At 43.3% G+C, this 16244-nt stretch overlaps 1 protein-coding gene across 2 annotated transcripts; it reads left to right on the top strand.

The window, feature by feature from the left end:
- The first annotated feature begins 5102 nt into the window (after positions 1-5102).
- On the top strand, positions 5103-11776 carry GLRX (glutaredoxin). Of its 2 annotated transcripts, none has more exons than XM_019532401.1 (3): positions 5103-5428; positions 6760-6888; positions 10857-11776. In XM_019532401.1, the coding sequence occupies exons 1-2, from the start codon at positions 5222-5224 to the stop codon at positions 6871-6873; spliced, it is 321 nt and encodes a 106-aa protein (XP_019387946.1). In that variant the 5' UTR covers positions 5103-5221; the 3' UTR covers positions 6874-6888; positions 10857-11776. The 2 variants fall into 2 exon arrangements, with proteins under 2 accessions (XP_019387946.1, XP_019387945.1); XM_019532400.1 differs by having other exon boundaries at positions 5104-5428; positions 6760-6880; positions 10852-11776.
- The last annotated feature ends 4468 nt before the right edge of the window (positions 11777-16244 follow it).

The raw sequence follows: 16244 nt of genomic DNA, 5'->3' as shown, positions 1-16244 counted from the left end.
GGGGTGAAGGGAGAGGTATTTTTGCAATCCTCTGTGCGTCGTCGTTAGGCAACACTCTCAAAGTGAACAATTCACTGTTTTATTTTGGTTAACTCAATAACAACATTAAAACCCTTGGTCAAAACTTGTTACTAGAAACAGGCGCATGAGGCAAGGAGAAGGAAGGAAAACTTGAGAGAGAGAGAGAGAGAGAGAGAGAGATCACCACCCCTGGATCCTGCGTTGTCGGCACGTGTCTCTGTCGCTGGCGCTTCTTTCTTGATCCGTGGGTGATGGGTCGACGAGCGCGCGTTTTTCTGTCCGCCTTTTATCTTCTTCCCTCATGGTAGCTCCGCCTCTGGCTGTCGTCACTCGGACTTGCGCAGTTCAGAGTTCTAGAAACTTCCCCATTTGAGTCGGTGGTCTCACTGGGGGTTTCTAATGGTAGCTGAGCTGACCGAAGTGTGACCTTTGTCTGGCGCATGCTCAGATTAGCAAACAACCAACTTTACACAAGCTGCAGCTTAAGGAAGCTGGTACAGTACACTGACCCACCTACGCAGGACCTGCATTGCTTCCCACTTCCCCCAGCACTTGTTCAGCATTTGTGGTAATGTGCTTGCTTACAATGTTTGAGACAAACCATTTAATTTTAGGCTGTCCCCAGGTTATTTCAAACATTTAGGCAACTTTCAAAACAATTCAACTCCAGGTTATCACAGGGGGTGAGTTCTTTGCAACAATACAGTTGCTCTACAGGGTGCCTTGAATCTAAAAAGGTTAGATCTATACTTGCCAGCATATTTGAAAAGCTTAGTCTAAGAAGCACACTTGCTTAAGGGAAGCTAATAAAAGGATCTTGGAACCATCATAATTAACCACAGCTATGTAGATAATATAGATGAAAAGGTTGTCTTACCTTGGCCACCTTCTGAGAAGGCCAGATAACGGGGTCCCTAAATAAGGCCTGTTTTGGCAACCATCAGACACAAGGATGAGATTCATTCACAGGATTCCTTTGCAGTGTATTAAGAATAGAAGCAGCAGTCCAGTTAATGAATTAAAACAAAACAAATGAAACAGTCCAGGATGAAATTGGTTAGCTATAACAGACCCTTGCTTGAACTGTTTTAGAAAAAAGGGCACAGTTTTCCAAAGGAGCTCAACAACCAAAAGCTCTTTTTGTGCTGCACAAACCCAGGTTTTTCCAATTAAGACCTCACCTCTCATGATAAGTAAGCCCTTTGATAAGCCAAGCCCAAACTGCAAATATAGAGCACCTGAAAAGATAATCCTTAATCTTAGAAATTAGAATTAGAAAAATTCTTACTCATAATACAGCAGCTACTACTGACAAGGCAGCTATGTTGATTTATAGTAAATGTAATTTCTGTGTTTTTGTCACTGTGAATAAGATATTCTAAATGGCCTAAGCATGTTGGAAATCCCATTAATAGGACTTTTATACACATCCAGTTAAAACTCACTGGGAAAGTCACTTTCATTTGGACTTAATAGAAACCAGCAAATCAGTTTCCTTCACTTGCAGTATCTCACAAAACTGGAGTTTGAACACACACTCACTCTTCAGCTGTCTGCACCAACCCTTTTAATATACTAGGCTCTAGTTTCTTATTCTATGCTCCCTGTAATTACTTGAAAATGTAAGTTCTCTCTTTCTCAAGAAGTACAGCTTTTCTCTTCACTTCCTGCACTTGAACAAGTTTTTTGCCATTTCCAGGGCTAACAAGGTTCACAAAAAAATTAGTGAGAAACCTCTTTGGTTTGATTTGCTACAGCTAGATATAGTCACTTAAACTCCACTAGGGTCTCAGATTAAACTGTCATGTGTCTGATGTTTTCCTGAAAGCTAAAGAAGACTTCACACTTTGGTTTTACATTTGCTTTTTATACTGTATCAAACTAGATGCGAAACATGCAAACAACATTTTTTTAGACGTTAATAATAGTTTTGAGGGGGTTTTCCCCCTCCATTCCAAATATGAGCAGGCCAAATCAAACCCTGAAAAAAAGCAATTATGTATTTGTTTTCTTTTTCTATAATAAATCTTATATATCAAATAACCCCTTTGCTTTACTTTTCCCCACTAGATCAACGCAAACTAGACCTAGAAGTAACAGCCAGCTTCTGAAGCAGGCAGCACAGAAGTTTTTCCACCTGTTTTTCTATCACTGTCCTTATTCACATCAGCAAGCAGTTACACAAGTATGTCTATCAAGACAGCTCATGAGCTACTACTCAAGTAAGAATAAGGGGCCCACAATATAGCCACATCACTTTCAAATCCCCACCAGAAACATTGATTTATACATACATTCAGTGAAATAGCACCCTTAGTTTTTAGTCAAGGCTCATTTAAAAAACCAAAATTATAAAAGTAAGTTATAGCAGTTATTGCCACATGTACATAACAAACTGACAGGCAAAAAACATGTTTAATACCTCTAGGATCTCAACCCTAAACTCTCCATCTCTAAAACAGCGCTTCCTAAACTAGGATTGAGTATTGAGAACTACACAGGTGCAGGAAATAGGCTTTAACACCTGCACATTATTTACCAAAGAAGAGAGCAATTTTCTTGTTGGTATTTAAAGAGACACCAGTGTATTTGCATTGTTTCTGTATAAGCCCTAAGTCTACAAACAGTTTGAATGCAGGTTGTTGTATATGACTAGTCTGTTAATTTCAACTGGCTTTCCCATATACGGAAAAGGAAGTATGTGTACAAAATTTGTTCAGTAAATTGCTTTTGTCTAGTACAGGGGTGGGGAAACTGGTGGATCCAGTCTATGGCCGGACCAGCAGTCCCTGCCCATGTAGCTCATGACTGGTCTCTGTAGAAACCCCAAATTCATGGCACTTTGACAGCATAGAGCCATGACACCATGGAGCCACAAAACCAGGGCTCTGCCCTGGCCCCAGTCCCAGGCCTGGACCTATGCTGTCACAGCCCCACACTGCTGCACCCCTGTGATCCCGAGGGCTCCATGGAAACCAGCTGGGATCCATGAGGGCAAGGTGTATGACTGGGTGGAGAGCTGCTCTGGGCCAAGGCTGGGATATTGGGATGGTGACAGCATGGGACCAGGGCCAGGGCAGAGCCATGATCTGCTCCCTGCATGTCCCTGCCCACAGAACCCACACTTGTCTCAAAGGCACAGCAGTTCAGGGCCCTGCCCCAGCCTGGCACTGGCCCCAGCCCTGCACTGTCACTGCCCCAAGATGCCAGGGTCTCCCCAGTCCTGCCCCCCATCTTGCTCCTGGCTGTGGCTCTATCCCAGCTGCTCAGCCATCCTGTCTGCATGGGTCTCACCCCTGGTGCTGGGTGCAGGGAGGATGGGCTGGGTTGTCCAGGCAGCAGGGCTTGATTCGGTGGCAGGAGCCAAGAAGAGCTGCTGCCACAGGGGCTTCTGGGAAATAGAGCGTGCTACAGCCAGATTTTGTCCACCGTGGTCTAGCAGAATATAGAACATGGTATTGAGTGTTTGGATTTCTTTTGTTCATTATTCCTTAAGCAGTCTTGAGCAAGGTACTCCGAGTCTCCATTTCCCTAGGTGTAAAAGTGGGATAAATATTTTGAGAGCCACAGGTGACAGGCTCTCACAAGTGACAGGCCACAGGCTTTGCAAAAGTGCAGGGGACTATAATAATTGCTAATGGGGATTTGATCTTCTGTTCCACCCCAGAGCTTCAAGCTGTTGCAGTGTTCTTTTCATTCCATGATCTTATGGCTTTTCTGAACATTACAAAAGGGATAGGAAAACACAGCACTCAAAAGAAGGCTTCAATTACTCTGCACATCTGTCAGAGAAGTTTACCTTATGAACCCTATACTAGGTTAAATTACTTCAAATGACCAAGGGCATTAGGAGCCTACATTACATTAACTTTCAAAAGCATTATTGGTCAGTAGGGCTGAAGCTCTTCAGGCCTTTGATGTCAATGAAATTGTATAAGGAAGCACACCCCACTTCTTTGTGTACCAGTTAAAGGCATAATGTACTTATACCTCATAGCACAATGCCAGGTCTAATTTGTTGCCTGTTGCTAATATGATCAAAACCTTGGTTACCTGCATACTGGTAAAGTTCATAAGATTAAGTGCACAATAGCATAGTTCAGCCCTTCTGTCTACTCTGTAACTTAACTGTACTCTGGTTAACTGCATAGTAACTGTAACTGCCTGCTTTTTGTAACCAATCTTATTCTCTGTAACTGCATCAGAAACAGTGAAGGGAAGCAGCTCTCAAATGGTTGCTGTTAGAAGTCTTGAAAATCAAGGGTGCCACTCAGTTTCAGGGCTGCCATCTCCCCTCCTTTTCAAGACCTCTAATAAAAGCAGGCCTGAAACTGACTAGTAGAAGCCTTGAAAATAAGGAGAGCAAGTCAGTTTCTGGGCTGCTCAGGCCCAAGCTCTGACAGCACCCTGTTTTTGATGAGTGTTGTTTCTGTTACTGGTAAGTTTGGTTAGATGCAAACTGAATAAATGCATAGCCCTTTCCAGTCATTTGGCTATGCCCTTAAAAAGAGTACATTGTGCTCCAGCTCAAAAAAAGAGGTCTGCCATTGTGAACAATGTCCCCTGAAAGATGACTGTTCTGTAGGGTTGCCAGCTCTGTTTGAATCTATTCCAAGAGGTTTCATCACATGATGTAATGACATTAATGACTGATCTGTACTGTATGCAGGAAGGCAAATGTACATTTAAAAAACCCACTGGACTATTGTATAAATTGAATTCAACATTTAATATTTATTTTAATGAATGCCCTATCATTTATCACCTGGGCGTCTCCTGGAGGTTATATCTAATTTCTGGAGACTCCAGGGCAATCTTGGAGGCTTGGCAACCCAACTGTTATGCCCCCGTGTCTCTAAGATGAACCATAATTAGCAAGACACAACTAAGGAGAGAGACAAGACTGAAAGCTTAGTGCTGGAGCCACATGCATGTGCTAGCATCTTCTTTTATAGCAAAATAAAGATGATGAAATAACTGAGGGGCAAATGACTTCACATTGTTAAATCATTTAACTATGCACAGAGGACACATGATGCACTTCCCCTTTAAAAAGCATAACCAAATGAAGAAGACTCCTCCTCCAGGGTGTTGTTCCTAGAAGGAAAGTATTCTGCAACCTACAAATAGCTGCAGCTGGGTGGGGGCAGTACTATAGCATTCAGTCTGATTCTAGGTGTTAGATAGCAGTACTCTTAAGATGAGCCAGCAGTTTGTGAAGAGCAAACTTGGAGCTAATAAAGTGGCTGTTTTCATAAAGCCAACCTGTCCTTACTGCCAGGGAGCTGTAGAGCTTCTGAAGAAGTATGCTTTCAAGCCAGGACATCTGGAATTCATTGATCTCACGGCCAGAAACGACATGAGTAGTATTCAGGATTACTTCCTACAGTCAACAGGGGCAAGAACAGTAAGATTTTCTTTTTTCTTTCTTTCCCAATGATTTTTATTTTACTGTTTACTAATCTTGCCTTAGTAGTAAAGACTTTCATAATTCCTACAGATATAATAATACCTTTTTAAAATGTGCTTGGTGTTGGAGGTACTCTTTCTTCTGTAAAGTGGTTTTTGTTGCTTTGGAAGAAAACAGATAACCAGCCTGACTTTAATTTGAGCATTGTACCTCAGACCTGGACAAGCTTTTTGTCCTACATCAATCGTCCAAACTAATACTTGGCTTTGGAATAGCTGCAGCTAGTTTGAGTTAATTGCCATTTCGGTCTCACTTACGAAGAACTGTGCCCAGCAAAACACTGGGGATCAATCAGTACTGTGTTAAATGGGTTGTCAATAATATAGAAACAGTTCAGTATTTTGGGCTAGAAACAGACAAGTGCTGTAGCTCCTTGCAGAGTTTGGAGATGTGACTTCATCCTAGAAAGAAGAAATCAGCCTTGGATTAAGCGATTTCTAGGTATAAATGCCTGTGAAGTATGGAGAGACCATTCCTTCTGAGACAATAGCAGCTGACTTGAATTAGCTGCCATTCACACTACATGTGTAGATGCCTGTCTGTCTTTTAGTTCTGTTTTCAATATGATTCACAGGGGACAGCTAGCTCTGGGATAAACGGATGTTTCTCTTTCCTCTTACAGCAAAGAGACTGTTTCATAAGTTGTGAAACATGCATTTACAGGAAACAAATGTCATCAGTCAAAGCCTGGGAGCAGGCATCTGCCTGATATTGTACTATGCAGGACAAATAAGATTTAAAATACTGGCTCAGATTTCACATTGGTAGTCTGAGGTACTGTTAGCTGAAGTCTTAATATAGCTCTCTGTCTCTATTTTAAAATCCTTTTTAGATAGGCATGTGGTTCTGCATGTGTTTAGTACTGTGCCTGTAACTTATGAAAGAAGAGTCATCACATCCTCTGGTTCAATGCGATCTCTTGTATGTCCCCTCCACCCCCACCCCTACCCCCCAAAAAAATCCCTGAGCTCTAGCAAATGCTAGTTAAAATATTCCTACCTTCATGTCCTTGCACAACCCCTTAATCCATCCTCTTCCTTTCTCTGTACCCTAACCCTAAACTTAACCTGTGGCAGCTGTTTGGTTTCCTTTTTAAGCAGAGAAGGAGATCTGGTACACTTCTATCTCTCCAAAATAAAAGTTTAATGCCTAGAGAATGAATGGGCAATTTTGCTGCTTGACTCCAATGCTCACATGTCTCCAGGGACTCCAACTGTGCAGTTGATTTATCCTTCTTACTAACAAATAGAATTTGTATATGTGTCTAGGTCCCCCGTGTGTACATCGGAGAAGTCTGCATTGGTGGTTTTTCTGATCTAGATGCTTTAGATAAAAATGGAGAACTTGTACCAAAACTGAAACAACTTGGTGCTCTACAGTAGTCCAAAGGTAAGTGGCTGATAAGAATTGGACCCAGTAATGGTTAAATGGTATTTACTGATCAGTAAATGAGAACTAATAATATTGGTATTGGCAATATCCAGAATGCATTACTTGAGTATAACTGGGTTTTGTATATACTTAACCTTCACATAGGAGAATGTTCCTTGATAACTAGTTTCATTGTGCAGCAGAAAACAAAGATATCTTCCTTCCTTAGTGAAAGTTAGTCAGGGTGACCTAAAACAAATTCTGGCTATAGGGCTAAGGAAGATGCAGACCCACAAATATTGGTGCTCCTTTCACATCTGGGGGAACACGTGACATCACCATCTTGCCTGTATCCAAATAATTAAAGAAAAATCCATTCTGCAAAGCTCTTCCTTGCCTGTCCTACTTACTTACCTAGAAACAAAATAGTGGAGCCCCCTAGGTACTTGAAGCTGGAAAGAGAAGAGATGCATCTATAAACACATCAGTTTTTTCTTCTGCTTAAGGCAGAGTCCGTATAACAGTAGTGTGTGCTGTTGTACAGGAGAAAAGAGCATAATAATTATTCTTTCCCTTTCTCAAAATTATTCCTGGTGTCAGTCTTGTTACCAGTTGCCTATCACTGCTTCATACGTGGAGGGACTGTTGCCCTTGACCAAGTGTTTGACTGCAGGCTCATCAGAGACTTGCTGGCCTCTGTTAGATCTTGGTCTGTGTAAGCTAGTGCAGCCAGACACTTTTTGATTAGAGTACGTGAAGCCATATCATCACATTAGTGACTTTTTTAAAAAATAAATCGGACACTCTGTATAGAGTTTGTTGTCAGTTCTGTCATCTGTTAATCTGCCAAGCTTGTTATCTAATGGCACTATTCTTTCTTTTTAATAAGATCACTGTATAGAAGGATATAATGTCTACTAGGGTGACTTTGAACCTGCTGTCTCTAATACTTTGAGCTGCTGGCTACGGTTGGAGCTAAAGCATCCTCACTCTTAATCTCTGATTTTTGTAGTAGGCTTATTTCCTCTGTTGGTTGGCTGCTGAAGGTAAATATATGGAGACAGAATAGTGAATGTGTAAAGGAGCCATATCTATGTAATAGCAACATCCACAAAGTATGTAATAGAAGCTGTGAGGGTGAAAGGTGTCTTCTGTCATAAAAGAAGGATCGGTCAGGTCAGGAGACTGGATGAATGTCAGGCCTACAGGCAAAGTTAAAGTGGAGGTAAGTCCAGGGAGTCTCTGGAAGGTCTCCAGGACCTGCCACCAGCCTGATGACTGGCTTGAGGTTATCTATTTTACTTGTAATATAGAGAAGTAGAGCTGGAAGGGACCTTCTAATGTCATCTAGTGCAACCCCCTGCCTTAGGCAGGAAAGGGCCCTGTATGCCACCTTGGTGCTAGATGCACTGATGCTAGTCTCTTACTAAAGTAACGCATGGATGAAGATGGTTTTAAGAGCTAGCTGCTGCCTTCATTCTGGGGCTTCAGTTTGTGGGCAGGGCCAAATCGGTGTTTCAATCTAATCCCAGGAAGGAAAACTAGTCCTAACATTTTCCATACTTAAGGAGGACAAAATGAGAGAAGGGTGCTGGTATTTAAGCATCTTTGCTTGATCATATAAAGGAAAATGCTAAGATGACACTAACAGGCCACTTAACTAATGCAAGACTTCCTGTGCATGCACACTTCAACAGTAGTTGCAGTACAGTAATACCTACCTCTTTCCACCTCCACGCTGTAAGTGGGCAGTGATGTGGCAACTCCTACAGGCCAACAAGGATAAGATGATGGTTGGGTGGGACAAGGCATCAGGAAACCACTTGTACGAAAACTTAAAGCCATACCACGCCAGCAGAACAAGTAGAGATGAGTAGCACAGGGGTGGTATCAGTTAAAGAACTCTGAACAAGTGTTGACTAAGTGATTATGATACATGACATGGGTCAATTCCTATGCCTCAGATGAGTGTAAGTTTCAATCTCTCTTCCTCCCACTAACTGACTAATCACAACCTGGTTTTCCTGGATCAGCTGCTCTGAGGCTCAGTAGATAGCAGCTGATGAATAGTAGTAAGACTTCATCATAAGCTTTAATTTCTTCAGCTTCCTACAGTCCTGCTTGGTGCCCAAATACTAGACACTGGGATGCAGTTCACACATTCATGTAGCATGTGTACATGCTAGCATAGGAGAACAAAGAAAGGAAGAAGAGTAGTTCTTGCTAAGTCTTGTAGGAAGAATACATGCAATCAAAGAAAACTGGGGTTGGAAGGGACCTCAGGAGGTAACTTGATCCAAACCCCTATCCAAAGTAGGACCATCCCCAACTATATCATTCCAGTCTTCTGTCATCTGCTACCACTGAGAACAGTTTAGCTCTGTCCTCTTTGTAACTAACCACTCTAAGGCGGGAATAGGCAAAGTACGGCCTGCTGGCTAGATCCAGCCCAAATGCAGGGGCAGCCTGAGCTGTAGTGCGCGCCCAGGCACACAGCAGGGCTTGGGGCAGTGCAGCTGCTGGTGGCTGCCCCAAGATCTCAGGGTCTCCATGGAGGCCAGCAAGGAGCTGTGCAAGTAGGGCATTCCACTGGGCAGACACTATCAGAGTGACCTGCCTGTGTAGCTCCCAGCTGATTTGCATAGAGACCCCAAAATCTTGGGGTAATAACTGTGTGGGGCTGGGCCAGAGCAGAACAGCCATGTGTTTCCTGCACTTCCCTCCCCACAGAACCTGTCCCCATTGCAGGGGCATGTGGGCAGCAGATCACAGCTCTCCCCAGGCCTTGGGCTCCAGCCCTATGCTGCCACCACCCTGCAATCCTGCCTTGTGATCGCAGCCTCACCCATCCCTTCCACTCCTGAACACTGCTCCCAATCCACCTGGGGCCCTATTCCATATAGTGAATTTTGATGAGATGTTGCATAGGGAGGGGAATAGAGAGAAGGAGGTACTGACCCAGCTGCAGCACCTCAATAAAATTCCCTACATGACTCGGGCCCAAATAACTTCCTGCCTCTCCTTTACGGGGTTGAAGGCTGTTGTTAAATGCCCCCTTCCCCACCCCCGCAGTCTTCTCTCCTCCAGACTAAATAAGCCCAATTCTCTTGGCCTCTGCCTCTCCTTTCCTTGTGAATCATGTTCCCCAGCCTTCTAACCACTTGCCCACATTCTTTCTATAGGGGGGACAGGGAACAAGACTGGACACCGTACTCCCAGATGTGGCCTCACTGGTGCCAAATGATCCACATCTAGACATCCTTTAAAAATATAATAGATGCTTGTAATACCCTGTCCCTTGAAAACCTTGCCCTTGCTATGAGTTAGCAGACAGGTGGATTTGTATTTCCACAGACTATCGGACAAACAGCATATCAGTTATGTTACTGAGTTCTTTGCTTGGAGGGGAAGAGCGGGGATGGTGGGGGGGGTGGGGAATCAAATTTCCCATCTCTCCTTAAACAAGTACTGCCTTTGGGGAAGGAAGGGGGTGGCTGGGAATGGGGGGGTTGGCTGTTCTTTGCTTTTGCGGGGTGTCTCCTAAGAATGCAACTAGATCCTATTTAAGAAACTGTGCTTGCAGAAATGCATTCTCTGACTAGAAACAGACTACCAGTTTAATCTGGAGCTGATCTAATCTAGTATAAGATTTGACTCATCCAAACTGGGGCAGGACTGTTACTTTCACAAGAGCCTTAAATGGCAGTTAACTGGAATGGTTATTGATTTGGATACTTCACAGGTATTTGATATGGGACAGTGGGCTTGTGCCTGTAAGATCTAGGGTTTATTAAAAACCATTTCAAATTCAAATCAAACCAGTTATCTCTGAGTGGGTGGCTGTTGTTGGGTTTTGTTTTGTTTGTTTGTTTTTAGCCTTTTAGTAACTTTGGTCTGTCTCAAAAGATCTACAGTCCTTTTCCTGTGTGTGTTCTTTGTTTTTTATTTGTTTGTTTATTTATTTATTTATTTATTTATTTAAATTCCAGGACAAAGATGGCCAGAAGTTTGCCACAGGAGTCTTGGAGAACAATTGTCTTGTCAACATCCAGTTTCCTTCCCTAATTCCATGGGAAATAGGGTTGAGAGAATTACTCTTGAAAAACGGTCCCTTCTGAAAAATGCTGCAATATGCTGCTGCTCTTCATCCTGTGTAATACTTACAGGAGCAAACTTGGAACCTGCTTGGGCAAGCAAACACTTTACTCTGACTTGTTAAGCAATATCATTGTTCTCTGTATAGTGCTGTCCATAAAACCATGGCCAGCACTTCCTTTCTCTGTCCAATTCCCTCTCCAGTTCGTGTGTCCTTTCACTTAACGTAGTTGCCAACAACTCAATGCTTTCTTATTAATACAAAGAATCAATTCAACTGAATTCAAGTTGAGACCATGTAGGGGCCTGTATCCTGCCATGTAACTGGTAATATTACCATAACCTCTCTTATATAAGATGAGGGGAGTGCAAGAGTAAATACTAATCCTTTTTATTAACATTCCTCTGTATCTTGGCCTCTACAATATACAGGGATAGGCAAGAAATAGCACTCTAGCTAACGCATCTGGGTTGGGGAGTCAAGCTTTGAAACATGAAAGCACTCTCAAATCACTCTAATATTGGCCACTGCAAGGATTAAAGACAAAGCTGTGCTGGATAATGAACTGGGGGGCAAGTGGAACTGACTTGAAGTGTTGCCCAAAATGTGGCTTGGAGTGGCTAACTTTGAATACCAAGCTCTCACTGCCTTCTACAGGTGCCTACTCCCACATCCCTTTTTCTCCTTAACCTTGCTTCAGTAGTAAAAGGAAGGGCAGGGCTACCACTATTCACTTGTGAATGACCTGTGTCTACATTCTTAATGGCAAAAAACTTCCATATAAAATTCTGAATAAAGAGGAATATTTTTTTTTTCTCTCTTACTTTGCTGTTTCTGTGGAGTTTTGATAGGCTCTTTGTGCATGAAATCCATATTCTCTTTGAAACCCTTACAAGAACAGTGAAAATTTTCCCTAGCTGACCTGGAAGAGGGGGGATGACTCTTTCACAGGCTTGTCTGGAAGAGGGATGTGGGGGAAGACTTTTCACAGATCTAGCTATACTGAATCACCCCCTCAAACAATGGTATACAATGCAGTTTCTCTCTAGCTGGAGAGTGCTGTATGATGCAGGCTGATATGTCTGTCTTCCCCCCCCCCCACCAAACCCAGGGGTGGACAAAATGCAGCCCGGGGGCCAGATGTAGCCTGCCAGGCCATTCTGTCTGGCCTGTGGGGCCCCTAAAAATTTAGAAGTTAATATGTCCTGGGCTGCCTGTCGTGTGGCCCTCCTATGGCTTGCCGAAACTCAAGCGGCCCTCTGCCCAAAATAATTATCCTGCCCTAACCTCTAGCTTAGAAAGCAGCCTTGCAGTATGTCTGTACTGTAAAGGTCACTAGTGAGTTCAGTTCCTTCTTACTACTGCATTTTCTTTCAGCTAACCCCTGCAGACATGGAAATAGAAAACTTCAATGGAAAAAGAGGCATTCTTAGCTGACAATGGAGATGTCATAAGCTCTCTCCCATCTTGGAAATTAAGTGAGAGAGCAGTGCTGTATTTGCTAATTTTACACTTCTTCATCTTAGCAAGGAATCCAAAATCATGATACAGACAGCTTCTCAGATTTGAGGTCAGGACACTTCTTAAATCATGGTCTTCAGTCCCTGATATAACAGTTAATACTCTTGCAGGTAGTAGAACTTTCTGTGCCTTTTTAAATGTGTAACTGCCTACCATGCTGGGAGTTGAATCACATAGGATCTTTTCTCTGTGCTTCCATAAGCCCACAGTGTGGGATTAGGAGCATGTACATTACTTGTACCTATTTTCATGAGGCTGGGTCAGCAGGAAAGGACTAAAAGTCTAATAATAGCTATTAAATGATACAGCACTGAAATCTAATACAATTGCAGTGTAGGGATTTCTATTGATAGCTGTATAAAACTAAGTGACAGCATTCCAGTAGCAATATCTAGCCCCAAATATAGAGAGTTGTGTGAGAGTTTGAAGGGAGCAAATATTCAGTACAACTTAAGTATGGGATTTTTAAATCTACTAAAACCCTGAATTCTGATTTCTTGCTTGCCAGTATTATCGAAAGCTACATGAGGCAGGAAGAACAGTCTGTTATACCTTACTTCTCTGAAAGGTAAAGGCTGGAGACTACTGAGTAGTCTCTCTGGGCATTTATTAGATAGAAACAGCTCTAGTATCTTAGCCTGTTGATTTCGCTAAACCAGCAATCCTTACCCAGGGCCAGAATGACTCGAGATGCTTTCAAGGGTGCTGCAGGGTACTGTGCAAATGTTAGCAAACATGATTCACAAGATTAAATCCAGAGATTTCACATAGGAATCCATTATGCTAAAAACTTTGACCTATTGTGGTCCTTTGCACCAGGAAAATTGCTCTTAGTTTTCTGTGGTCAAAAAGAAAAAAAAATGAACAAATTATAAAAAAGTTGGTATTTTTCTGAAGAGTGCCTTGCATCTAAAAACATTGAGCTATTGAGTGAAGCACTTAACCTCCATAATAAGAAGCTAATAGATTACTTTTATAGGAGTCACTAACAGTATTCATCCTAAGGTGAGTTTGAGAGTAAAAAGGGACAAAAAAAACCCCTAAAATATCCCAGTCATGTATCACAGACTTTTCATTAAATACTTTTTTAGAAGGCTTTTTCCTCAGCTAACATATTTTGAGAGTGACATCAAAAAGGGAAAAAAAAAAAATACCTGACCTGGAATAGACTAAAACAGGCAAGCATTAAGTTCTTGGAAATGTCTACATTCGTGTAGCAGCATGCTCGGGGCAGGCAAAGGTTAGATCTCCACTACAGGTAAGGTCCCACATTAAGTTGTTTGTTGGCACCACTTGTTAAGCTCATAGTTAAGAGCTTAAATGGTGATATAGGGTTCTAGTGCATTAAGTCCTTTGCTCTAGGATGAAATTCATTTCAAGGAAAACACCCCCTTCCATGCCAACATATTACTTTTCTTGTGTGAGTTGGTGTTTTTTTTTTTGTTTTTTTTTTCATTAAAGAGAACCTGCTTTGTTTCCCTACAGTAAAATCTACAACAAGCAATAGGTCATTTGATAGTGCTAAAAATATCTGCCCTGACACAATTTCAAGTTCCCTTTGAATAGGAATTGGTTAAGAATTCAGTGGAACATTTTCTTGTTGTTCAGTCTTGCATTTTTCCCCTTAAGTATTCAGCTTTTATCTGTTAGAAAGTTTGAATGGGAAGGTGGTGGAAGCATCTGCAGATCATCCAGGCAGAGCACAGACTGAGTGGTAAAGCACTGGGTTATACCCTGTAACTTGACTAGCAGATGTCCCACTGGCTCAACTATCTATTGTGTAGGATATAATAAGCAAGATCTACTCCCCAATACTAGGCCACAGGCCTGTGAGGCTCCTCCCTGTGGGCTGTGGCTCTGTACACAAAAGTGGGTGTACACAGCAGCATAGGACCCAATCCTGGCATGGGGCCCCGGAGCTCAATCCCAGAATGTACATGGGGCCAGATCCTGGAATGTAGGGCCTGATCTGGCCTGTAGGCCACTCTTCTAGCCCATGGGGCCAAAAGGTTGAGGGAAGGGAGGAGGGAATCACACAGTCCAGGAAACTGCTGCATCTACAAGTCCTCTGCTTCCATTCAGCTACAGCAGTCAAGGGTGCAGGTTTTACCTCCCAGGCAAGTCTACAGGCCTGACAAGTATAGCAAAGTCTTCTTGAACATGCAACTTACAAATCAAAAAGCAGGAACATGGACTTGTTAACCTTACCTTGTAGGAAGTGCTTCATTGAGTAAATAAAAGTGAACAAGAAATTCTCAGACAAGAGGGAGAACCAGTGGAGAAATTCATTAGAAAGATCTCTCTTGCCCTTTCACCAAAGCTCAGTGGCCCTGAGTAGTTCCTACCAAAACCTGTTTGCACTACAGGACCAAGGACTCAGCACCAAAGCACTATGTTACCAAGGAGCTGATGCTTACAGCATCACTGAAAGTCTCAACAGCTCAGTGCCTAGCTCAACTGGATTCCAGCCTTATAGCACTGACTTCTGGAGCAATTCAGCACTGCCAGATGCTTGAACCAACACCAGTCCAGAAGGAGTCTACAACAATGCCTTGCTTATATGTAAAGTACAGCATACTGTGGTGCTGCCTGTGGTTGCAGCACTAGCAAACCTACTTACCATAAATCATTGCTCTTGTGCAGCCTCTGTTCCAGTAGTAGTGTCAGGAAACTAGGTCTCTAAAACACTAGGCGTGTCAGTAGTGTCATGGGTAGAATTAAAAGTTGACCAGTGTCCTGGACCCTTGTTTCTGCCCTCTCATCCACTTTTTCAATAGTGGCTGATTGTAGACAGGATTCAGAGCACTCCTCTATCTTCTTCAATATCCCACAACAAGGACTTTAGATGATCATGCTGGGATATGATCCAATAGGCAGCATCTCCAACACCCTGGCCAAAAGATTCCTAGCAATCTATGTTAGCATAGCTGTACTAAGGTACTTAGACATCTCCAGGCATGTGTAAATACTCTGACAGAGTCTGTCATCTTAGAGCAGTGGTGCTCAACCTCTTTGGCTGGTGGGCTGGATGGGCAATGCCCCATCGGGCTGCAGAGAGGCAGGGGAGGCAGCCTGGACCTTATCCAGCTGTGAGGTGGAAAGGGGCTTGGTCTGACCCCAGCCTGGCCCTGTTGGGGAGGGGGGAAAAGGTGTGATCCAGTTCTGACCCAGCTCCACAGGGGAGGGGGGTATGGCCCAGCCCCACAGAGAAGGGGAAAGGAGCATGGCCAGGCCTTGAAGGGAGACAGGTGTGCAGCCCAGCCCCAACCCAGTTGGCCCTTTCAGGGGAAGCATCCTGGCCCACCTCTGACTTACCCCATGTGGCTTGGATTTTTGGCAGCAGAGAGGAGCATCAGACCTGCCACTGCTCCCCTGCCACCAAATTTCCCAATGTGTAGAATCCCATAGGCTGGTTCCAAGGTTCTGTGGGCTACATTTGACCTGGGCTGAAGACTGAGAACCACTGCCTTAGAGGATCTTAAATCAACGGTCTTTACTATGTCAGCTGCACCTCAACTTGCACATACTGTGAAAGTTCTGTATGTACCAACATATGGACATGGGAGAAGGAAGTACGGTGGAACCTCATCTGATCACTTCAACCTCACCAGGATCTGGGGGAACATTTGTTCACCAGAGCGCCCCAAGGGATGACGAGGTCGAACGGCACAAACTCCTGCAAGACCGTTTCAGGCTGGACATAAGGAAGAATTTCTTTACTGTCCAAGCCCCCAAGGTCTGGAACAGTCTGCCAGCGGAGGTGGT

This window comes from Crocodylus porosus, unplaced genomic scaffold (genome assembly GCF_001723895.1).
Source record: "Crocodylus porosus isolate Cpor-Errol unplaced genomic scaffold, CroPor_comp1, whole genome shotgun sequence".
NCBI classification, from domain to species: Eukaryota; Metazoa; Chordata; order Crocodylia; family Crocodylidae; genus Crocodylus; species Crocodylus porosus.
The sequence above is the reverse complement of the archived record's forward strand: the minus strand, read 5'-3'. Positions and strand labels throughout refer to the sequence as shown.

What these genes read in the sequence shown, in the direction of transcription:
- GLRX (XM_019532401.1), top strand. Translation starts at nt 5,222, where the DNA reads ATGAGCCAGCAGTTTGTGAAGAGCAAACTTGGAGCTAATAAAGTGGCT. An exon ending in AGTCAACAGGGGCAAGAACA is followed by an intron (nt 5,429 to 6,759) that starts GTAAGATTTTCT and finishes ATATGTGTCTAG; the next exon opens with GTCCCCCGTGTGTACATCGG.